General features: G+C 44.3%; 1 protein-coding gene across 5 annotated transcripts in view; it reads right to left on the bottom strand.

The window, feature by feature from the left end:
* Positions 1-25,591, bottom strand: part of LOC118207777 (metabotropic glutamate receptor 4-like) — a 266,491-nt gene that overhangs the window by 5,783 nt on the left and 235,117 nt on the right. For 4 of the 5 annotated variants that reach the window (XM_035381804.1, XM_035381803.1, XM_035381806.1 and 1 more), the window contains 3 exons: positions 21,486-21,622; positions 17,775-18,710; positions 2,253-2,496 (listed from right to left, as the gene is read on the bottom strand). In XM_035381804.1, the coding sequence (XP_035237695.1) occupies positions 2,253-2,496; positions 17,775-18,710; positions 21,486-21,622 (1,317 nt within the window). Of the gene's footprint in view, positions 1-330; positions 385-2,252; positions 2,497-17,774; positions 18,711-21,485; positions 21,623-25,591 lie in introns of all 5 variants that reach the window. The other variant, XM_035381807.1, reaches the window with a different exon arrangement.

The raw sequence follows: 25,591 nt of genomic DNA, 5'->3' as shown, positions 1-25,591 counted from the left end.
ATGCTGTGTGCTGGTGGCAGAGTGAGAACAGGCCTACGTGCTTCCCTCTGGCTGCCTGTGAGGCGGGCACACAACGCAGGCAGAACTGTGAGGCGGGCACACGACACAGGCAGAACTGTGAAGCGGGCACAGAACGCAGGCGGGCCTGTGAGACGGGCACAGAACGCAGGCGGGCCTGTGAGACGGGCACAGAACGCAGGCGGGCCTGTGAGACGGGCACAGAACGCAGGCAGAACTGTGAGGTGGGCACACAACGCAGGCGGGCCCGAGCTCGCTCAAGGGAGTGCCGTGCTCAGGGAGTGGGGGGGTTGAGCCGTTTCTCTCCGTTACCTGTGGGAGGGAGCCTCTACAGTCCCTCACCGTGTTCCCCGCCCTCTCCGCAGTCTGGCACAAGCACAGAAGGTGGCGGTTAGTCACGGAGGGCGCCGCCCGAGGGACCGCGCGACCACTCTACACGGGATGCAGTCACTTCCCATTTCTCCACTTTCCCTTTCCAGGCCCCAGCGGGTTAGCCAAGCCTCCCGCGCGGGGAAAGAGTTTACCTTAGTGTCCGGCAAGCTGGCGGCTGGATGTTACAATCGATCACTCTCCCAGCTGAAGTGGGCTGGTTCTGCACAATTCAAATTACATTACACACCTTTACTTATATAGCAGATACCCACATAGCAACCGACACTTACTATCCAATTGCTCAGAAAGGAACAACTGAAATAATTCTGGTTGGGTACCATGCTCAAGACGTGATACCTAAGTCATGAATGACAGCAGTGGCCTAGCTGGGATTTGAACCTGAAACAGAGTTATAAGCCTGATTCATAAACTGGTACACACTAGTGCTGAAATTTGGCCTTTTGGGGGGGAGGGCATCTTTGTTCACTTTTTTTCAAAGAAGAAAACAATTTGACACCTGTGGTCCTACACCCACTGAAACAACTTCTGCTGACCCTTTGAAGAAATGTGTAAGGTATTATTTATCACAAAATGGCCAGTTCCCCAGAGCAGCAGGCAAGAATGCTTTATAGGCACTGAGAAACTAACTCCAGATTACGTCCGGCTGTTTCAAAGGTAATTACACAGCACACTGTAAATAACCCAGAAGGATGCCTTCAATGCCACTGATTATATATTGTACAGTTAAGGAGGCATCTGCTTGAGCACACCATTGACAGAGAACGCTAATGTCTGAGGGCCTTTGGTGTTTCGTTTGGCTCTAATTGTAGTGAAGATGAAGTAAAGTATATGGGGGGATTATAAGAGAGTGAGTGCATGATTAGTCTGGGGATTAGACGGTTCCTCCTGTAAATCTCAAATGGAACTGCTGGTTCCATCAACTACAGAAGCTAGTTCACCACATGCTTTCAGCTGTTGAGTCAAATCATTCTCTAGTAAAATATGAAAACGCAATTACTCAGAGCACAGAAGATGTTTGAAAGCTTGCAGCTTTACTGCATTTATTGTTTGAACTGGTAATGAATGAGCTGATGTCCTCTGGTAGCCTGGAGAGTCACTCCTTACTGCTCTTTTTAATGAAGTCCTGGAAACAGAAAGGCTGCCATCTCTTTGTGAATGTGCCTACATGCGTGAGAATGCTTATTAAGTTTCCATAGGGCTTGTGTTCTACAAGATAGCAGATGATATATCTGCAGATGGATGTAAATGTTCGGAATAGTGTTTTCCCATAGGAATGAGCAGCCAGCCTCACAGCAAATGTTATTAAGTTGTAGGCACTCCACAGAGCGAACAGAGCTAGAGGCCACAGAGTGAATCGGCACAGATCCACATAATGGCCGCCTGAAATCCGACCGATTCATCTCCATCAATATTCACAGTTTTTACAGCCTGCTTTCTAAGGTGCATTTCAGAGTATCAGGTCATTTCTATTGGTTTCCGATTCATTTGAAGACAAGAAATAGCATTTTTTCCCAAAAGCCGTCGAAGTGTAAAATAACCACAGCAGCCATTTTTGTATACATGATAGTACGTATTACAGTAAAACTCCACAATAACTTTGAGAATGAAGGACTGAAGGAAAGCGGAAATCTGGGAAGTGACTCTGGCACAGCATCCAGACCTGCAACAAGCATCTACAGTATCTGCATCCACTCACATGACCTCACCTTTATGCCCTGCCCTCTCTTTGCCTCCAGTCTCTGCCTCCTCCTTCTCTCCAATCCACACACCCCTCGCCACCTCCATACCCCGCCCCCTTGCAGCCTCATTTCCCTCGCCCCCGCCCACACCCCCAAGCTCACCTTGTGTTTCCAGGCTCTCGCACAGCTCGGACTTGGCCTCTCCGTTGGGCCGCAGGCCTCCTTTGGGGAACTTGTTGGACATGGTGGCGGCTGTGACCACAGCCTTCAGGCTGCGCTTGCGCTTGGGCACGTTCTGCTCCGGGTGGAAGAGCACCACGTACACCTTGGGCATGTAGAGCATGCCCAGCGACACAGAGGCGCTGAGGCTCACCGAGATGGTCAGCGTGGTCGTCTGAATGTACATCTGGAGGAGAGGGAGGAAGAGGAGGAAATGGGGAGAGAGAGGGTTGGAGGAAAGAGGAAGGACAAGGAGTAAAAGGAAGAGGACAGAGAGGGAGAAAGAGCAAGGAAGATAAATATTAGGAGGAGGAGGAAGGGCGATAAAAAGCGACTCTTAATGCAAGATCTGCTTCATGGACCTCTGGGAGTGCAATCCCTGTACATGGTTCAGAGAGCTAAACACCATCCATTCTCCTAGTTCTGCGTAATGCTACGACGGAGCTTTCTAATGACAGCATACGGCAATGACTCAAGAAAGGCCCAATGAAGTCACGGATTATTAAACGATCCTCAAACGCCTTCTCCCAAACTACTACGGCACATAGTGTTGTGTTGGTGGCTAATGCCTCGCCTCCTGCCAGTTGTGACACTGACAAATTTGTTCTTCGTCTCAGCTCTTTGCTTCGCCTTTTAGTACGCAGTTGCGTGGTCGCTCAGGATCAGAACGTTTCTTAATGTAAATTTAAGATCAGCCTAACATGGCAATTTTATGGTGTATAATCACAGCCATTTGTTCATCCACAGGGTTAGCCAAGCGTCTATCTGACATGCATACGGCACATGCTACACAGATCACTGTAATACTCTACGACCCGTGGGCAGAAATAATTAACATGACACAGTTCATGGGCTGCCACCCCCTCACTCCACCACCATCCAGGCCACAGAAGGGAGATCCCAAGAGTCCTTTAGTCAAACAAGAACCAGGAACCTTCTCATCCATCCGAAATTTCCCTCTCTCTCCTCTCTCCGCTCATCCGATCAATCAGCTACTGTGGCCACCTCTTGTTTGTTAATTTTCTGCAAAGCTGCATTTAATATTGCTGCTTTATCAACCTTAAAACACTTTCCTTGTGCCAGACTATTATCGCCCCCCTTTCCTCCCTCCCCCACATCCTGTACAGTGTTACTTCTACAAGGAACACATAACATCACGAAACATCCACACGCATATACAATAATGACAGGAGGGTCGGTGGGGGGATGGGGGGGGGCGGTTAAATTTGGCACAGTGTGTCACTACTCTTTGGTGCGGTGGTGGGGTTTACACCGCAGAGTCACATTACTCAGAGGCTTCATGAGGACGAGAGAGAGGGAGCAGCACGGAGAACAGCAGAAGCTCGACATGCCAAGGCAGCATGTCTGCCGTCACGGCAACCCAAAGCCCACAGAGCAGAGCAACCCAAAGCACATAGAGCGGGGCGACCCATCACAGACACACATGGCCTTTCACGCTTGAGCGTCACGCTGCACCCTGCTTGTCTTTATTTATGTATGTGGCAGCGGCCCAGTGTCATTTGATTTGATGGACTGTCTTCATTTGTATAGGATCAGTGTAACTGTTTGATGGACACAGGAAAGAATGGCATGTACAGATGCACAGTACAGCACGGTGAGTGTGGATCTGGTGACCATGTTAAGTAGACTATTACAGAGCATTTAAACACGATGTGGTCCTTTTTCCCCACTCACATTTATACTTCTCACCAGCTGCTTTCCTTTTGCCTGAATATATTAAACACTGGATTCTACATTCCCATTTTTACTCGACTCGCCTAATGGGAAAGTGCATTATGTGCATAAAACTGAAAGTCAGCTTTATAAAATGCTAGACCTAGATTTTTCAGGAAAATGCTAAATAGCTAGTCTAAAAGCATATTAATAAAAATGAAAACCAATGGAATTCATGCAAACTATATGCCTCAAGCTGCATTAATATATTAAGGTGGGCAGTGCTCCCCATGCAAATGATTAATCCCCAAAAGCTTTGGTTGGAAGTTTTTGTGAAAGCCACAACTGGCCAGAACAATGAAATGTGCCTTGTGAACAAGCTTCCCTTAATCCTATAGCTGACAACATTCAAAACAAGTTTTCAGCTAAGGTAAGATCACTGTCCGAAACTAAATCCATGTGTATCTCAATTCCTCTTAAATACCCACACAATGATAAAATGGTAAATGGACTGCATTTCCATCAACTACTGGCAAATGTGCTATATAAACAAAACCGTTTACAATGCCTCTTTTTCCACACATTCACACACACTCACACACCAACTATGAATGGCAGACATGCAAGGCGCTAACTAGCTTGTTGGAAGGACCAACTGGGGTTTGGTGTTACAATACTCAAAAACCCCTTGACACACCTCGGATCAGTGGTTGAACCGACAACGGTCCGTTTGCCAGACGACCACTCCACCTCCTGAGCTAACGCCGTCCCATTATTTGGTTTTAAAGTGATACTTAACACATTCTCTGTAAGGATGAGTGATGAAGTCAGTGGCAACAGAAGACAGCCTAGAGAGAGAGTGAGCGCAGGGGTCAATTCCTTTACTCCGGTTCGATTCTCATCAGCAGGACGGCTGGTTCTAATCGTCATGCGGGGCGAGCGTACCTGCCTACCCCATCCCAGGGCAGCGGAGGGATAGATGACCCCGCTAAAATCAATGCCATCAATTTGTAAGGGAGGTGGGGAGGGCATATCTCTGTGTACCAGTAAGGGGGAGACTAAGATGCGGTATTGTGGTCCTCGGTGGACCTGCTCCTACAATAAGTGCCACCCCCCCAACAATGAACAGATGACATCAAAGACAGGGATTTTCCTCAGAAAGCTGCCCCATCCCACACCCTCTCCCATAGATGATCACTCCCAGAGCTTTCTCTTGGTTTTTGTTTTCCTGAGCACGACCCTGGCTTGTGCCTTTGTTTGTTGTTGTGAGGTTGTGATTAACAAGGGTGCCTCCTCATAAGGAGTGGATCTGCAGAGATTGCTCCCGAAGAGCTGGGCTGTACAGGGGTCTGGACAAACACATTCAGCCGGAGCTTCATTTCAGAGCTGTGGCGAGGCTACACTGGCCACAGGCTGTGCGCATGAATTTACACAAGGATATATTAATATAGGAGCTGTCAATTCCCTGCTTTTATTGAACAATGTCTCTGGGTGCTGGGTCGGGGGTGGTGCAAATGGAAACTGTTGTAAAGGTTGTAAATTTGAAAAAAAAAATCTTCAGGACACAACTGCTAAAGCTACTGAAGATATTTCTGATGACAAATAAAATCTTCAATGTGTTTTTTTTTTTTCGGTTTTATGGCAAATGTGCTTTTGAAAAGCAGCAGATCTGTGGAAGGCTCTGCTTCGTGATGGATTTCTCAACCTCCAGGAGTTCAGTATTCACTGTGCTTAACACACGCCCCCTCACTCAAATCAAGACGCCGGGTGAGGGTTTGGATCAATCGGCAGCCTTTGCGCGTGCCACTCTGGATGAGTAGACATGTTCCGGAGCCTGCTCATTAAGCTGTGTAACAGCAGGTGTCCCAAACCGCAGAACAGCACCCCAGACCATTAACTCCTCTCTGTGCTCATTAGACAAACGGTGCGAGAAGCTCTCGCTGTTTCTGAGCAGTGTCTGGAAAAAAGAAACGAGTGCGGGAGGGTGGAGACGGGAAACGCCTCTCCTCTTCGCCTGATTGGACGGTGGGGCCTGAGTCCGACCACACCCCCTTTCCAGGTCTAATGAATAAATACCCTGGCTTCAATCCTTAACTTTGATGTACCAGTAAATGTCTGTTAAGTATTACCTGCCCCCTGCCCCCAATTCAGTTTTTTCCCCCAATGGATTTGAAGATCACTAATGTCCTCAAATGGTGTTTGTTAGGGGGGGGAAACCAACAAATGTAACCATTTTAAACAATTAACATGTCAAAAATTTAGGACAAATGTTGATTGTGTTTAAGCTAACGGATAGCATGGAGTGGTTAGGGATTGTATAAACAGATAGGAACCTTCATTTCAGGTACCCCTGCATGTCTTGAGCAGGAAGACAGTACTGCAACCCTGGCATCTATTTAACATGAGCCGATGCAAAGATTATGTTTGTTTACTTGGCTCACAGATGGACAGCAATCTCATACACAGCTGTTTTCAGACTGGCCTCAGCCAAGCTTGTTAAATGAAAGACCAGTACTGCATCCAAGCCTGCAGTGATAGCACTTCCTTTGGCTTTTGTTTCTATAAGAAATCCATCTGCTGTTACACTGCACAGCAGCGGCCAGGTAAGTTTACCCCACAGCCACACTGAGGTCTGTATATTCACATCACTGTTGCACAATTTCAGACGATCACGGTTTTAAATTCAGTCAACAATAGTACATGACTCATCTAATGTGCTTACTTTAGTGGAAAACTGCAATTCATGGTTTCAATTGGAAAAAAAGGAAGAAAAGAAGAAATCATGCATTATTATTGCTAAAAGGTGAAAAACCCATTTTGAACAACTGATCAAGATGTTGGTATTTAAATGGAGATGATTTGCACAATCCCATGTTAATCTTTATATTTTTGCCCCTGAGAGAAGCACAATTCTGGAAAATTTACAGGATTCTTATTTGATATAAATTAAATTATGTAAATTAAACAGAAGCCAAAATATTTTGTAATGGCAGCACCTTCCTTTAGTGGAACTGATTTAATCATTTAATCATCCCTCCATGTGTGTCATTTAATTTGGAATCAGGACTAGGCCGTTGCATTCTGTGCCATTGTGAAACTGAAAAGGGCATTCACAGGAAGTGGAAATGCACTGCCAATGGTGTGAAACGGCTAAACCACTGAGGCGGGGATCACCTTGTGCCCCTGATGTGGAGAGGCGCACAAGCAAAGGGCGCGAGCGGCAGAGAGGCGCACTGACAAAGGGAGCGAGCGGCAGAGAGGCGCACAGACAAAGGGAGCGAGCGGCAGAGAGGCGCACAGACAAAGGGAGCGAGCGGCAGAGAGGCGCACAGACAAAGGGAGCGAGCGGCAGAGAGGCGCACAGACAAAGGGAGCGAGCGGCAGAGAGGAGGGCCTGCTCCAGCAGGGCTCAGAGCCGGAATGGCGGGACCCGCTCAGAGAATCAGACAGGAGTCAGACAGGACTTTAGGGGGGGGACGAGGTGCCGGAGCAGCGAGCGCGCCACGCAGTCGCGTACGTGATGCGCTGCCAGATAAGCCCCGGGCCCCCCGGGACCGCGCGGAGAGAGCGGTTAATCTGCAGAGGAGATTACGCCTGGCCCCGGGAGCGTCTGCCGCAGTATTGCACTCCTGGCGGAGTGTTTTGAGCGGAGGTGCGCAGCGGGAGGTCGGGTGTCCCCCCAAGCCCCCCCCCCCCCCCCCCCACCCCCGACTCACGGGGTCCTCTCTCCTCCTCTCCCGTGCGGCCCTGCTCCCCGATAAATCCGCCGTGGGGGAAAAGAAGCCGATATAATCTGCTATCGGGCCTTATCGCTCTCCAAAAACGCCGCTCTGGAGAAGCTCCGGCGGTGAACCCATTATTAAGTCCCGCTGAAAGAGCAGAGGAGTCCTCTTTCAGGCGTAATTATACTCCCAATCTCGACTCCAGAGGGTTTCCATTTCCACAGAGTGCCCACCCGAGAGCCACCTGAATCTGAAGGCCTCTATTTGAGGGACAGCTTTACTGTGAGGCCCCCGGCCAGCTCTGTGTACAGCCATACGCTGAATGTTTTTCATCTTTTATCTACTCCGCTGTTATTGAAAGGAATCAAATTGGCTGCATTGATACTAATTTTGTATAAATCCTCAGTGCTTTGATTGGATCTCACACGCCATAATGTAAGTTTGGGCTTAAAATCTGGGGTCAGTACCCTCAAGAAACTCATATGCTATACACTGTACTTCCCCCTCACTTTAAGCGAAAGGTGTTATGGTAATATTAACCATTCCTGCAAACCCAGTACCTGCAGCTATCATTCTGCACAGAAAGAACGCACAATATAAAAACAGTAGTGCATTGTTAAAACTAAACTGTAACAATTAGCTACTATCAGTCGCACTTCCCCTTTTCTGTCATACAAAGGTTACACATAGACCTATTTCAATCACCCATGAAAATACAACACATAACTGCCCATGTATATGTATCTAGAGGCAAAACTGTGCATTCTCCAATAAATACAAAACATATTCTCCTGCAGCATGAGAACTTCCACAATATGACTGTTCTGCTTCTGTTGCCAGGCCGTACTGTAAGCGTCTGTTCAGAGGATCACACAATGCAGACAGTGCACACTGCCACTCTTTCACAGTGCCAGGCTCAAAGGGAACCACCTGCGGCGTCCACTGGCGTCAGGTAACCCTCGGGAACAGCATGGAGGCAACTGGAGGGACCGGATGACACATGTATCCCAGTAGGTCAGTGTGTTCCATAATAGGGTCCCTGAGGGGGTGCAATGAAGAACAGGTCTGACTGCAGCAATTGCCTTATTACTATCTATAAACCTGGGGTATAAAAAGGCCTGCCCTATCCTCTCTCTGGGTGGGCAGTTAGCAGACTGACTCAGAGCTGGAGAAGCAGTAACCTATGTGATTATGCACTGCAGCCGGGCAGAATATCCATTTTCAGGTGATATAAAAAGCTTGCAAGGTCCTCCATCACATCTACCCTGAGGCTGCATACAGTAAATAACTCACGTGTGCGGAACTCTCTGCAGGGTGCAGTATGCTAGTTAAGAGCAGCCAGGTGCAGATAACTAAATAGATTTTTCTAGGCTTCTGGCCCAAACTGAGTATGGGGATTTCACAGCTGAACCTGCCCCTAACGCAAGACTCAAATGCATTCATATTAATATCCATATGGACACATACAACCTGGCCCAGCAAATCGATGGCACTTTTCCAGAGAATAGAAAAAAATGCCATCTGCATCAAATGAAAGATTTCGATCTTAGCTTTATTTTTAGCAATACGCAAAATCAAGAGACATTATCTTCCAAGAATATGACAGGTAATTAAGTCCTTCGATACATTATTCTGAGCATGGGCCATTCTATACTTATACTTAGCTACACTTTCATTTCATTTAAGCATTTTACATTTATTTTATTAGTTACGTTAAGCCCTGTGAATTAAAATACAATGCTATATCTTTTTGGAGCCAAATAACTTCAGGTTTGATAAATTACATAAAAATATCAACAGCTTGACCTTTACACCAAACCTACTCTTTCCACAATTGCAAATGTAACATTATATAGAATAAAAATAAAACATTGCGGGCAACAACATGCATGACCAATATGACGTAACCGCGGAGAACGTCCTGTCTTTTGTGCTCCCACAATTCTGAACTATATTTAACACATTCTAAAACTTTCAAAAATATATTTAATATATAATATACTTCTGCATAAACGCTACACATAAAAAATGGCAACATGCGGAAATACACATTGCCAGTTCATTGAAGTTCTCACAGCAGATGACAGCTATTCCGTCGACCATAGAAAGATAGATATTATTGATCCAGGCAGTGACCTTGAGTTCTGAGTTCATACTTTGGAGGCCTCTCTCTGACAGACACTGTACACCAGAACGCCATTGACTGGAGAAGCTCATTTCTTCTCCAATTTCACATCCACTACATCTTTGAATTTTCTACATAGTCGATGGCAGTGGTCATAAAACATTTACCACCACATCAATTTTCAATTTTCTTTCCACAGATGAGATAGACTGAGTGAGGAATGAGGTAAGAAAATCGTTTAAATATCCCATGAACCCTGCAGTGCTTGTGGGCGCTTTGCATGTGTTGTAACTATGTTACTAGTGCTTGTCATAGAGATTGTGGGTGCACTGTGTACTGTTAAATTGATGGCAAAAAAGCCAGCGCTTTCTTTCCATGATGGACTGAAGCGATTAAATGCACCAGCCAATCGGTGAATTTCAGTTGTATTTGTTCCTACCAACAACTGCCTGTTGATTTTTTGAAACCACAAGCACTTGTTACCGTTGCTGCAGTTGTGCATGTTATTTGAACCATTTCCCACTGCTGCGCATGAGTTCTATTAATTAATTTAATACATAATTATTTTTTAAAACACTCAATGATTTCTACTGTTCTATAATTTCTTTACAGCTTTGCCATGACGGCTCAGTGACTTTAGCAGGGATGGGTAAAAAAAATATCACATCCATTCAATTTTCACAGAGTAGAGTAGTGAGTAGCGCTAAAGTAAAAATTAATCTGCATAGATTTCCACTTTCATTTCACAGATGAGTTTGACAGAGGAGAGGGATGAGGTGGGAAAAGCAGTCAGAAGCCCCAGGAGCCATGCAGGGCTGGTTAAGTGTGCCAGGCACACAGAAGGTATCGCAACAGCTGCCCCTGCCCCATCCTCTGAAACTACTCAAGGCCTTTCGTCTCTTGACATGGTGCGGCATATGCTGCATGTTTGGTGAAATCACAGCGGAGCATGCTGTCAAAATGGGGGAAACACTTAATAAGTATAGGGCTCATAACATGTGTATGATATAATAAGAAATTGGAGGATATGAGGCAATGAAAAGTATTAAAGGAAAGCATTTCAAGACTGAAAATGCCAATGAGTCAGATAGGGTTATACTGGCTGAGCAGCCCGGGGATTGTGTGGGCCGGTTTGGAAGTGGGTTGGCTTTGGCTGAAGGGGTTGAAGGGGGGATTAGGTGCTCCAGTCCTCTCCACTGCTCTGCCTGAGCCCCCCCCCTGCTGTAACACTGATGTGATATTGCTGTATCCGTGGAGGGGGGGGGGGGGGGGGGGGGCATAAACCAGGGATCCAGTACATTTGTCCATGAACGAGACATTGAGAGTCATCATCTAAACCCCAAACCCCGCCCTCTCCATTCAAGCCTCTCTACTTGCACACCTGATCGATACCGGCCCCTCTCACTAATGGGACCCTGCCGAAACCCGGGGGCATTTGTGTATAAGGCCGCAGCTAGCCGTAACAGCGCCACCACGCGCCAGGTGAACCCCCCCCCCCCCCCCCCCCCCCGCCCGCCCGCCCGCCGCGCCCAGAAAGCCCACTGACAGGCAACAGCGCGGCAGCGCTAATGCAATTATGAGATTAGCGTCTCCCGTGGCGATCGCTCGCTTCCATCTGCGTGCTCCGCCCGTACGCTTTCCCACTCCACGCTCTCTTCCGCAGCATCAAAGGACCTGTGGCGGCGATCCGATTCCCTGCTGCTCGTGTTTGTATCCTTTTGTTCGCGTAGTGATATCCGTGGTTAGCCACACCCGGTTCTCAGCTGAGATGCATAAGCTCTCCCTATCAAGTGCAGCCGATGAAGAACGTGTTTCAAGACAGTTTATCATGAACCGGTCGGATTTTGACAACCTGTTTTGTGAAAATTTCCAGTAATTTCCAGTAATTTTTTGACCAGTAAAATTTGACTTATGTCGTACATGCAAGGTCATTAGTCTGTTTGGTAATGAACTCAAGTTCTTTTGAACATAAGTTCGAAAATTTCAGACAGAAAACAATGAAGAAAACAAAACAATAATTAGAGCCAAACAAATCTGGCAGAGCACAGTGTTTGAGTGAAGGCAAATTTTCCAGTTTCACTGCATTTGAATTTCTTCCAGGCGGGTGCACTTAGACTTATCTTAGACACAAGAGAATGTCGACTCAATGCAGAGAATGCTTTATCTCAAATAAAAAGAGAACTGTCTGCATTTGATGAGAGTGTGTTTGAGCGAGAGCATGGAGTCTTTCCTTCCAATGCCTTTCATGGTCTCATTCAGGAAGAATGCAGTGTGGATGCTGCTCTCTAATGCTTAGCAAAATTACATGCTCCTGAAATATTAAAAAAAGATAAAACAATAAAACAGCAAGAATAGCATGCAGGGTTAAAAATGACAGAATAATAAGAAATTATAACAAAAGTGCAAAGCCCCATTAATTGAAACAGTATTATTAAATAGTAAACAGTAAGATAGTAAAAAATATCTAAAAAGCAATAAAATAATATGGAAAGCAGCTCAGGAAAATGGAATCCTGGAAAGTAATTTTTTAGCAGTGATTTTAAAACTGGCACAGAGGGAGAATCTCCAAAATATTGTGGGAGAGCATTCCACAGATTGCAGGCCTAGGAACTAAAAGCAGCTTATATACTCAGCAGTGTAATTATTCCATGAAATGCCTACAGCCTGAAAAATAGTAGATTTCTGATGTTTAGACATGTTTTGTGACACACTGGAAGACAAAAACTTTCTATTTAAAATACAACTTTTATAAATGAAAAACCTGTATTACTGTACATGCAGTATGTATACAATTTTCTTTCTATCTTTACTCACTTGAATGACATTCGAATGAATGGAACATTTTATTTCCGGGTTGTAATTAAATGCAAAACTCCCTTTATTACAAGAAATAAGATTAAGGTAAGGCATCAATCTATTTTCTTTTAATTCAGACCGTTCATATTACCAATCATGCCATTTAAGTTGGCTGCTCCATTTTCTGAATGTCAGGATGAAAAGCAATAATTTGCCTTGATTACTCTCTTTCAAAATTTTTATAATTAGCCAGCTATTTATATCTCCAAATCTATCAAAGACTAACTCTATCAACGCAAATGTTGAAGCATTGGCAATGCTTCGTGTGCAACCACGGGCTTTCCTGCCATGACAAAATGGTAAATGAGAATAGTGTGTTATACAACGGTAGTCATAAATTCACACTGATTAACCATAATCTGGCAGAAGTACTTTCTTTAACACTATTGCCAACTGATGATTTGCTATACATTAATAGGAGCCCCTTAATACAGAATGCCTATAATGAGCTAAAAGCTAAAAAGCTGTCGAGCAGTAATGTGTGCATTCATTTCCAAGGGTATGCTAGCAATCAAATTCAGAGCCTGAAAGTCTGTGAGCAACACAACAGATAACCTAACACACGGCATCCGACATAAGTGAGCTTGCTTTGTGGGCAATTATGCATGATGCATCTTACATGCACCAGTCAGACATCTGATATTGCTGCTGTGATCTAACCATCATATTGGCAATTAAGAGCAAAACTAATCACAAAGGAATGGATACAGTACTGTATATACCACCTTCATCTGTTTGTGTGTGTGAGTGTGTGGTACATACATGTACTGTAAAAGTCTGCTAAAACCTATTTGTATATAATTCTCTGCTGAAGCCACTGAGAATGTCACAATTTCTAAGCTTCAGATTTACACTAGAGGAATAATAATTAATCACCTTCTAATGGGGAAAAAAGCAGCTCACACCTTTCAGAAATCAGATTTAGCATTTTTCAGTTCATGAATAATGCACCAGAAACACCAGAAAAGCAGCAGTAATCCTGAAAACACCTTTTTTTCCCCAGGGATTTTTAATAAACCTGTAATTAATTGTATGTACTGTAATTAAGCCATAATTAAGATCTGACATTAAGCCTCAGGTTCAAAGGCACTGGCACACAGCCATTACACACACTTACAGACAGCCATCTTGTTTTAAAGTGACTGTTGCCTCTGTGCCTCCGGCGTCTTCTCTGCACGCCCATTTCTTGCCATGTTCTTGCCACTCCTTACAAGAGGCAATCGAGCCTTCAGTGCAACACCACCAGCCGCTAGCCCCTGGAGCCCACGGTGTCTGCTTAAGCACTGAAGAATCACATCTGCCACACACCAACCACATCCCCCAGCCTGCGCAGGGGACTCCCTGCCATGGCAGGGTGTGCTTGGGTTGAGGTGAAAGGATGCTGAGGGCGTTCCCACCTCTGTTTGCTGCTCATTTCTGAACAGTTGTCAATGCTCTATGCGCCATACAAGCGTTACTCTGTTATCGTTGGCAAGTATTAACTCAGAGATGTTCCTTACTGATATGACTGCAGGTGAGCAGGTCTGGTTTCGTACTACTTTTGGTGCATTCCAGTGCATTTTCTGCTACAATAAATTGTCCAGGCCTCATCTTCCAAAATACAGGGAGGCAACAAAGTACCTTTACCCTAGAATGTGGAGCGAAGTTACCTTGGAGCACTCAAAGTAATCGCTTCTGGTTTAATCACTTATGACTGCGGAAAAAATCCAGGTTGTTCTAAATTGTCTTGTTGGGGAAATGTGGAATCATATCATTTGTGTAAGCCCCACTCCTGCAGTTAAGTGATAACTTCTATTAATCAGTCCTATGAAAGACTGTTGCCTGATATTCTGAATATTTATGAATTCAGAATATGACATTTTAAAACTGATTATTCTAAAATAACCATTGTGAACAAGGAACCATAATAAATGTGATGATTCTGCATAAGAGAGCTGGAAAATTCCAACAATAATTAATTAAATCAAGACAATATTAGCATGTAAACATATTCAGAATTTTGAAGTGCTCACTGTTTAAGGTCTTATCATCTGAAGTTTTGAATGCCAGGGTAAGATATTAGCTGAATATCTGATTGATATTTGTCTGACAAACATTTTCTGTTGATCAGTCGGTTTGTACATCTCCCATCTCCACTCCCACATGAATTTTTAAAACTAATGATGATCTAAAAGATCTTTGTTGTGGTGAATATGGATGATTTTGTCAGGCCATAAGTGGGAGTTTAATACCTGCTTTAAAGGAAACATAGGAAGAGGAAGATTATGAGTCATGTGATTTAACAAAGAACCATGTGGTGGCACAGAAACCCGAAAGCCAATATTAAATGGACTGAAAAATGAAATGACTATCACTGGGGTTGAAGTCATGTTAAAAAAACGTCATGTCTGTCAGTGTGTAGATCTGCACACAACATGCATTAATATCTACACTATGCCACATCCTATGCTCAGCTACAGTGGGGCTGAGGCAACAGTTCAATCACAAAGAGGAAATGGTGGAACTGTCGGCAACGTCCTAAAATCAGGGAAGGAAACAGTTTCTAGCTCCTCGGCACTGATTTGACTGTGCGCGCCCTGTGGTTTCATTCCTCACATTACATACACTGCGGGCAAGACATTCACACAGCGGCCTATTCCGCTCAGACAGAATCAAACAAAGATTGGGAGGCGCGATTGGGGAAAATGAGCAAAACAAAGTGCGATGCAGTATAAACGCTGAAAGGAAATAATCTCTCTCTGTACCGGTAAACCCCCCGAATGGAACAGGAAACTGTTCAGCATAAAGAAAGGCCAAGGCCTCAACACATACAAGAGACTGATTTCATACAACATGAGAAAATCCAGAGGCCTGAGTGGAACTCAATGAACTGCATCGCACATGCAGATTCAAGTGAAAAACCCCCTGCGAATTCTCTGCGAGCACAGGAGCATTTAATGAGCTCGCTCCAATGTCTCCGGCCCCTTAAGTAGCAGTCAAAGGATTATTTTTGTGTCCTAAATTAGCCACCCTCGAAAAATGTCCCCTCTTCATGATTAATGTGTCTTGTGAATAACAAAACAAGCGTTTGCCTAAGAAGGCTGAGCTTTTCTTAAGTTTGAATTTTTAAAAATGTTTTCCCCAAATAAATAAATAAATAAGCTTCAAAAAGACGGCTTATATATCAGTCATGTAAGTAGCAGCGCATGCTGTGCTCTCTCTTCTCCTCTGTGCTCATTCTAATTAGAACACATGAAAGTCAATTTAAAGAAAAACATGAGATTGACCGATCCTCACAGACCCAACAGAATGTTAAATAATGTGTTCTCAATTAAGCCACCCCTTGTTGTGACTCATATCAGAGCCCTATCCAATCTGGATGTGGCACAGTGGCCACATCATATCACAGAGTGAACTAATTTAGCGTATTCAAAACAGGTTGTTCCACTGCTGAAGCCTCTGATACCTATGGGAAATATAGTCTCAATTAGCCTACCTGCATGTCTTTGCTCTGTGGGAGGAAACCCACGTGGACACGGGGAGAACATGAGAACTCCACATTGAAAGGCCCAGGCCAAGATTCAAATCCAGGACTTTCATAATTGCTTCTTGCTACCCACTGCACCACCATGCTGCCTGCTAGCTGCGCCTGTCATTTCCAATCATCAATAAAAGCACCAGGTGGACATCTGAGCAGATTTCCTTGTCTTACAGTGAGTAATTCAGTTGCAGGAGCACTGTAACGTCTGTAGTGGGAGGCAGCACTGAATAGGCAAGACAGTTGAGACAAAGCAAAGAAATCAGATTGAGAGGTTGATATAACTTTGACAGTTTCTATAGTAAATGTGTAAAAGTTTGGGGGATGGGTGGAGGGTATGGATGAAATTATCCATGTGTCCAATCAATGTAATTAAGAGGACAGTTTTCTGGGCACTTTGAAAGGTGTGAGGCAATATCCAAACACTGAGAGGTGGTAAATCTATAATTTTCTAACAGGAATGAGTGGAGAACAAGCAGAGACTATAAATATTTCTTATGGAGGATGATTCAGCAGTGGAAGCAGACAGCAGGAAGTGCAATGCTGAATCACTCTGAAACATAACATATGTGCTTCTGGAGAAGGGCTCACTAAAATGATCGATAGCAGGGATAATAATTTCGCTGACCTTGCTACAGTACTCAGAAACAGAAGGGAAATGTACTTGAAAAAATATGATTTCATAACTCAACAAACAATGAGGCATGGTGATATATTTTTCTAAATTAGTATGGGAGTCAACTGAATTGGGATTTTTCCTAAATCATTTTTGGGGATACTGAAATAACGAGCACCTGGCAGCAGTTCCCTGGCCCCTGTTTGTTTTTTCGTTTTGCTCTGTTGCTTGGTGTTCTGTTTTTGTATGCACCCCTCAAAATGGAACAAAGTGGCACACAGCCAGTTTACTGCTATTCATCGGTTTCTGTGATTTACCCATTCGCAATCAGATATGGCAGCCACAATTGGCACCCTGTCACAGCATCACCACACCATTGTTTAAGGTACAGAAAATAACAGGGAAAACCATTCCAACCGCAGTCACTCCATTTTGCTAATGCAACTACGTCAATGGCCCAATAGAAGAGATTTTTATATTAGGATGTTAGAACACTGGGACTGGAACATAGTTGGGAATGTGCCAACCAATTTTAAAACCATGGCTTTTTCCTCCAGCTTTCCAGAAATCACATCTTAGAGGGAGAATTAAATCTTAGAGAGTTTGTCTGCTAGCAGAGAGCAAATTTCATTTAAAAATGTTTTTATCCTTCTCTATTTTGTCTTCTGTTCATTGCTTTTAACCTAAATGATGTAGGATATGAAAACGTATATTTCAACAAGAAATACTAAAAACAAGAGCACTAAAAAAATAAATCCCACAATTCCAGTGGATAATGCCACTGAACAAATCATGGAAACATAAAAATAATACTCAGTGTTCTGTTAGGTCTTTGGTTTGATATTTTTTGGCTGGAATCTGAAACCTATAAGGACAGATCCTCTGTGCGTTGTGAATTATATAAACCATGTTGGAGCTCTCGCAAGCTTTGCGAGCCCTAGGGTCCGGAGCTCACCTTTTCCGTGGACTGTGAGGTCCCGAAGAAGATGGGGATGAAGGCCAGCCAGACGATGCAGGTGGTGTACATGGTGAAGCCGATGGGCTTGGCCTCGTTGAAGGTCTCGGGGACGCCGCGTGTCTTAATGGCGTAGACGGTGCAGGTGACCATCAGCAGCATGCTGTAGCCCAGCAGGCAGATCAGCGACAGGTCCGAGATGTCGCACTTGAGCACGCCCCGGGCGAAATCGGGGTTGGCCGTGCGCTGGTCCTCGTAGTCGATGATGGCCTGGGAGGGGTCCACGCCGAACCAGATGCAGACCCCCAGCAGCTGCACGGAGATGAGGCTGAAGGTGATGACCAGCTGGGAGGCGGGGCTGATGAAGCGCGGGGCGGAGACGGACATCTTGCCCTGCTCGAAGATGCGGTAGATGCGGTTGGTCTTGGTGAGCAGGGCGGCGTAGCTGATGCTCATGCCCAGGCCCAGGAAGATCCGGCGGAGGGAGCAGATGCCCACGTCGGGCGCGGAGATCATCAGGAAGGTGGTGGCATAGCACAGGAAGATGCCGGTCAGGAGCACGTAGCTCAGCTCGCGGCCCGAGGCCTTGACGATGGGCGTGTCGTTGTAGCGGATGAAGGTGACCACCACGCAGAGGGTGGCCAGGATGCCCAGGACCGCGATGAGGACGGGGATGACGGCCCAGGGCGAGCTCCACTCCAGCTTGACGATGGGGATGGGCCGGCAGCCCGTGTGGTTCTCGTTGGGCCGCAGGTCGAAGCGGCACATCTTGCAGGTGTAGGTGTCGGCCTGGTACTGGTACCCGTCGCAGCGCTCGCAGTGCCAGCAGCAGGGGATCCCCTTCACCGTCTTCTTGCGGTGGCCCGGCGGGCACGGCTGGCTGCAGATGGAGACGGGCACCTGGCGGGCACCTCCCGGCCACTGCATTGCCTTAATCTGCAATGAAGGGGACGCGCACAGGACAGATGAGAACCATGAAGGGACCCTTAAAGAGTAATAGCACCCACTGTTTCAGTCCGGCTCAGCCTACAACACAATTTTGAAAAATGTGTCGTGTTGTGGGCAGAGTAGGTGTGTCCATTCATTTGTATAAAGCATTCTATATGCAAATGAATTTGTACAGCGTAGCTGCGCCTGGCACCATAAATGAGAAAGTTCATGAATAGGCTGCCATGTTTCTCCGGTTTGAAAAACGTTTGGCCGAACCCAATCTAGCCAATCAGGTGCCGGCCCTGTTCCGTCGTATTAAAAAACAGACGAATTTGTGGGTGCCAAAAATTTCCCAGCTGGATATATTGATTGACATCTACGTGATATAGTAGCACCTCCAAAGAGGTACTCTTATATCACGATTGGAGCTGAGCCAGAGTGGAATGCAGAGTGCATCTTTCTAACATTAGAGGGCAGCACTAAGGCGTTTTTTTAATACCAAATTATATTATTTTAGATATGGTGAAATAACGGCATGGATTAAAATGTTTCATTATATTAAAATGTTTCATTATAAAGTAGGCATACAAACATGTTTACAGCTAAAAAAAAAAAAGAAAGTCATCCAGGGTGTATTTACCCTTTAAAAGAGTGATGAGAACCAAACTGTCATAGGGTGGAAGTTCAGTTCATTAATTTATAAATTCCAATTCAATTCAGTTATTCAAGACATAAACATAAATTCAATTCACACACTGAAAAACCTCCATAGAAGAATCTAGAATTAATTTCCTAAATTGAATGAACTGAAACGGCATTGATCCCCAATCCTGGTGAAGAAAGGAAGGGCACACATAAAGGAAAGATAAGCTCCAAACAAACCTGTGTACTGTCACTGCAATAGGATTATGCCATTAAATTCAAAGCCCCAATTTCTCTTATACTCACAGGCTCCAGGTCGACTCGTTTAAACTGCATAATGTGCGTGTGAATCAGATAACAAAGATAAGCCCACAGACGCTGCAGTACACATCATGAAAATACAAAAAGAACATTCAGGTTTACTTCCATTGAAGGAACACACCAATCCAGCACAGTCACTCTAGTCATATCTTGAGTTTGCACATGTTTACAACTGAAGTGGAAATTAATTAGTGCAGAAGCGCTGAAAATTGGGCAATTTGTACTCACTTAGACTTTATTCAATCATCTTATGTAGACTTGTTTTATTATTCACTCATTTCATTAAACTTGTCTGTCAGCCATGAAAGCGCCTCCATATCAAGTGAAGTATCTTTGTTTAAGTTTGGCTGTAGCCTACATTGAGATACTTCCCTTAAACTGCAGATTCATATTTATTAATGCATCAGCTCAGTTACATCTTCACATGCATATTTTATTTTGCACATTATCCCTCAGGATAGATTATGAAAAGCCATTAAACTGCTTTCGTTGATTTTTAACATTTGCACATCCTTAGTTCCAAATTCCATTTAACAATCAACAGAATGATTATTAATTGTAAGCCCTTTAAGCATATTTTGCTGTATAGATTCAATATCGCGTTCATATTTGAGGCTGAAAGCATATTTAAATGCAAAGCTGCGATTATTAAAAAAAATATGATACAAGCCAAAAGTAAAAATCACAAAACCTTGCAATATGGCATATACATTTTGTACATGGCTGGATACCATTTGTATAGGCACACTATAATTGTAATTTATTTTCAAGGTAATTTAAAATGTGTATCTTCATTATATATTAGTAAAATGAATCAAAATGTCTGGCCGGTACTAAAATTGGTGTTTGAAGACTTTCCCAATAAAAGCACTGCATATGCATGAGGGCACAATTCAATTAACTTTAAGTGGATTCAAAAAAATTCAAGCAGGCTCTAAAGCAAAGACACAAAGTACAGGAATGAAAGGCAACATATGTGTAAAGGACTCTGTACACCATTCTGCAGGAATACTTATACAATGCAATACATATCTATTTTAATAAACTTAAAAAAAAAATTTACTACGGTGTGGTGTGAGGGGGAGTTATTATAAGAGAAAGATTGCACAACTCCAAGATGAAACGGCTTTACCGCAGAAAGTTTTTTCTTTCTTTACCGTTGTGTTATGAAAGCAGTTTCACTGATGGTGTTTTCACCTGGCGATGGAGAAGAAAACAGAGGAACGCTTTCATACAGGAAAGCAATTTGTGCGGTGGGCCCACTTTCCCTTCATTTCAACACATCTGAGGTTGACAGTGGATTCGGCAGACATGGCGGCCGCTGCAGCAGAACCAGTCATTACGGTCCTGCTACAGTCACTTTACCCAGAACACTACCTCCCCGAATCTTTATCCCTGACCCGATCGCGCAGGACTCTTTCCCAGGCTTGGGGTAACGCCATAGGCTAATGGATCCTGTTTCCTTGCATCGCTCACAGTGGGGCTCTGATACCTTGTCTCCTCATTGCCCGCTAGATAAGAACTGAAACTAAAATGGCTCCAGCACAACCAAGACACCCTCTAAATAGCACGACACCAAGCCTGTCACACCGCGGACAGCCAGTTGTGCGAGATTCCTGCACACTGGAACTTTCAAGAGCAATTAAATATGAATGCCAACATGTTCTCCTGGGAGCCATGTAATTGACTGCATCACACAACCGCACAACTGGAAAAATTCCAGATGATTTACTTATATTATTAGGTGACTTTGCAGTACACAGTAGCTTTAAATTTACTGCAGTTCTATTAGTTTAATAATAAAATGAATAATCTTACATTTAAATGGAGCTGGTCGGTCCAATTTCCGATGGCCTTGTACTCGGCAGTATTGTTCTTGATCTGGTACTGAAAGATCTCGTAGCGGCCAGGCGCATCTCCATTCACATTGAAAAGCACTGGGTTTCCAGCAATGCCTGCAGAAGAATGAGAAATTGATCATGAAGAGTTATTCAATGGCATGCTAAATTTGATCAAATGTATAATCCTATGCAATATTTTAGGGGAAAAATAAAAACATCTATTGTTTGTGTTTCAACCGCTGCATTTACCACTCACACCTGGACTATCCCAGAACCAATTGCTGTTTCTGAGTATTTTTATTAAATGATGTTTAATAAATATTACAATTATAGTCCAGTTACATACCTAGATATGCCTCAATTTCAATGAAGGAATATGACAATCTAAAATGACCGCTTAATATTTTGTGGTCCCAAAATGATAACTGTTGACCAACTTTATGTTCTGAATTTGTATTCAGTCCATCTTGTTTTTTTCAGTGATGTCACACGACTTGATCCAGATGGGTGCTCTTAACATGTTAATATGATTTAGGAATGGCCTGACTATGCCTTGGTACTCTTTAGGCCTCAGGCTGTTCATTTCCAGCCTTGCTTGAGGAAGCAGATAATTTGTTTGCTATAGGTCTTGGGCATCATTAATATGTTGTATTTTGTACACATAAACATCATCTGCCATCAGTGTGTTGGTGCTGGCTTTTGAATTTGTCATTTTCCCAAACCCCTCTTGGACCTTAAACCTACTTGAACTTCAGTACCAGAAGGTTCTGTTCACCCTGGACAACAGGGCAGTTGTATTTCCATGAAGGGAACACAACATTCGTCAAGGCTGTCTCCCATTGTTCATTGTGAACCCGAGTTCATTGTGGTTCTGGGAATGGCTTGGTTGATACAGTGCATCCATTGAATTTAGCATTACCCGCAGGCCTGCTAAGAGAAGCCTAGACAGTAGCATTTCACTCATCTCACTGGGCTTATACTGTAATTAAGTCCCAGGGTTAATAAGATGATTCTCGCTGGAGAAAAAAAGAAAAAAAAAAGATCAGTGTGGCTGATTCATGGAGAGGGAATATTGTGACCCTAATATTCCCCCTCCACGAGTCAGCACACTTGGATTGCACTCCTGGTACCAGCAGAGCCATCTCAAAGGAGCAGAGCAGAACACAGCACACTCAGATGATGAGGATTACCGCTTCATCTTATGAAGTGCTGACTGATGCTTATACAAAAAACAAAAAAACAAAAAACACTTTAGTAGAACTTTAGCGAACATAGAAAAGATAATCATTCAATTACCATGTTAAGTTCAGTAGACTTATTTTGATTATGATGATGATGATGAGGATTATTGTTACAATATCATTAGTAGTCCTTCAGAAAGGCACTTGGCCTCAGTTTAACTAAATGAAATGGACAGGGGGGGTCAGCACGGTGCTGGAGCAGGCACTGAGACAGGAGAGTGGAGCCAGGCCCCGGGGTGGGATGGCCTTTCTCACTAAGCCAGCACCACTGTCAGACACAAGCTCTGATTTAATTTTATAGCCTTTAGCTGCGCTTGTTGTTCTAATACAGTTTGGCCCCCTGAAAGCCCTCTTCCTGAGAGCCAGCTAACAAGAGCCCGCTGCATAATTACAGGAGCCAGCCCTCCGTCCCTCCCCTGCAAAGCTGGTTGGCAGTCTTCCACCCCTCTGCTCCACTGTGAATCACCAATGTATGTTTGGGGAAAAGAATACAGAACTATAGGAGGAATGGCTCTGTGTTGTCCTGTAATTCGTTGCCAAATACCTCCCCTGAGCTGTATGATAAATGACTTTTTTTGTTGCGGTTTTGTTATTTTGTTGTTTATTGGCAGAGGTTCACGTGTACCATCCCAGAATGTCAAAGCGCCTAAGAAGGCCTCGTCCGTGGCCAGATTCATGGAATTGAGGGACTGTCGGACATTCCAGCCACTCCGTAAAAACAAATGTGAATTTAACGACGCAGCCTTTGTCCAGGGGAAGGAATCTGGTTTTGTGTTAATTAGCCCCTTTTTAGCCCATGATCCATTTTACTGCCTGCCACCAAGCCTGCACAGGCAGCTGTCCTGTGCTACTGGATCCAGCCTTGTGACCGGGCCAAATGTATGCTTCCGGTCAACAGCCATTTCTTTTCCCAGGGAAATTATGCCAGATCCCTTAAAAAACAAAATAACTCATCCCATCCACCATGAAAACGGTTCTACATTGTAAACGTCCTGATCCACCCTCGCATTCTCTGTATTCTCTATAATTTAACATGTTTTTTTTTTGTTTTTTTTTAACCGCATGCTCTTTGAGGTTAAAATGACGTGGCTTCTGTGGGAAGATGAGAGCCGGAAAGTCTGAAAGTAGATGAAAAGACATACTACTGCAATATTATTATTAGTTATTATCTGCTCTGAGAAATGTGGATGCCTTGCAGCTGCCATGGTGTATTCCGCACGCATAAAGAACTGGGCCTGCACCAGTACACTAGCTTCCTTCCATCTCATTTTGATAAAGTTCTCCATGAGTAATTGAAAAGATATGGGAGCGAATGACACATTTATCAGCCTTCAGATGCCGGTGCCAAGAAGAGAAAGGAGACGTGGAAAGAGCTGCCGCACTTCCTGAAGAGCTGCACACGGGTGTTTGCTGAACCAAAGGGGCGGTGCTCAGTCTCGCATCAACGCACCATCGCTGAAACGCTAAATGGTTTCAGAAGTTTCTGGAGTGGGCTGAAATAGTTCATCTGCATCTTTCAGACAGGAGGGACATTCTGTCACACGGCCATTTAAGTCGCCTAAGTGAACCTGTGGTGAGAAAGCTGCTCTTTCCTCAATGCGCAGTCTGCTCAGTGCTGACTTCATGATGAAGGGGATGTCAGTGGACGAGGCACTGAAAGGTGTTATCGAGTCTCCCATTTTGGGCTTTTGGCAATGGGAATCACACTTTGCATCACAACCTGCTAGCTTATCTGCAGGAGAATGTGCACAGCTTGGGTTCCCTCCCTGCTGGGCACTCTGGTGCATCTTACTGTAGAAGCCCGGAACGTTCTTTACAATCAACCACGGGCCCGCTAGCTAGGATACCACAGCACACAGAGGACGTGCTTTTTAACTAGGGCATAACACAAGAGGCAGACATTTTTCTTGTTGTTTTGTTTAAATGAATTGCCGTCTGTGCCTCACCCGTAAATAAGTTGAGATGAGCTCTGATTTTTTTTTATCACGTTGTAAGCGCAGCGTGGTGACCCAGTTTTCAAAATCCATTGAGTTTGATCCTTTGACAAAGACAAATGGTTTATTAATAATTCTGTGCTCTTCCAAACTTTGTTCCGATTACGCCCATGGCAATATGGGATTAAACGTGGTCCTTATACAATATGTTTTCCAGTGCGCAATGCTTGTGGGGTGGGGGATGGGCAAAAATGCAAATGAAGGAAGAAGAGGGGCCCTAGAATTGCGATAACCTATTCAATATATAAAGCTAAATTTTTTAAAATAAATATTTTCTGTGGAAGACCAATACACATTTCTTTACACAGTAATACTATCTATAAACATAAATTGTACCCTAGATGCAAATATACGTGCATGTGTCATGGTACAGGTCACATAACGATTGTTCTCATTCGACATATGTGTGCGGTGCTAATCAACCGTGAAGAGAAACATTTCCTCCTGGGCAACAGTACTGAAAGTAATTGTGGCGATTGCAAGGACATACGTGACCCGAAGGCTTCCAGTTGGCGTGCACAAGACATAAAAACCCCAATCATGTCTGGGATTCAATCAGCCGCCCATGAGCCACAGCAGTAAGCGAACACTTGATTGGCCCTCGTCAGATGAAAGCAGACAGGACCTCTCCGGGCCTCTTAAGCGCACTGCGTACAGTGTGGTCTGAGTGAGGAAATTCACGTTCGGCTCAACTGAATTGAAACCTACAGCCAGCTGTGCTTAGATTAGATTAGTTATGGGGCTTTGTAGAATGAGGTCTGGATTCAATCAACATGTGGGCTAAAAATGTGCCCTGCATGCAAGTGTTTGCATTCTACGGCAATATAGTTTGGCAAGTCCGGTGATCC

This window comes from Anguilla anguilla, chromosome 11 (assembly GCF_013347855.1).
Source record: "Anguilla anguilla isolate fAngAng1 chromosome 11, fAngAng1.pri, whole genome shotgun sequence".
NCBI classification, from domain to species: Eukaryota; Metazoa; Chordata; class Actinopteri; order Anguilliformes; family Anguillidae; genus Anguilla; species Anguilla anguilla.
This window is presented reverse-complemented; position numbering and strand designations above follow the sequence as displayed.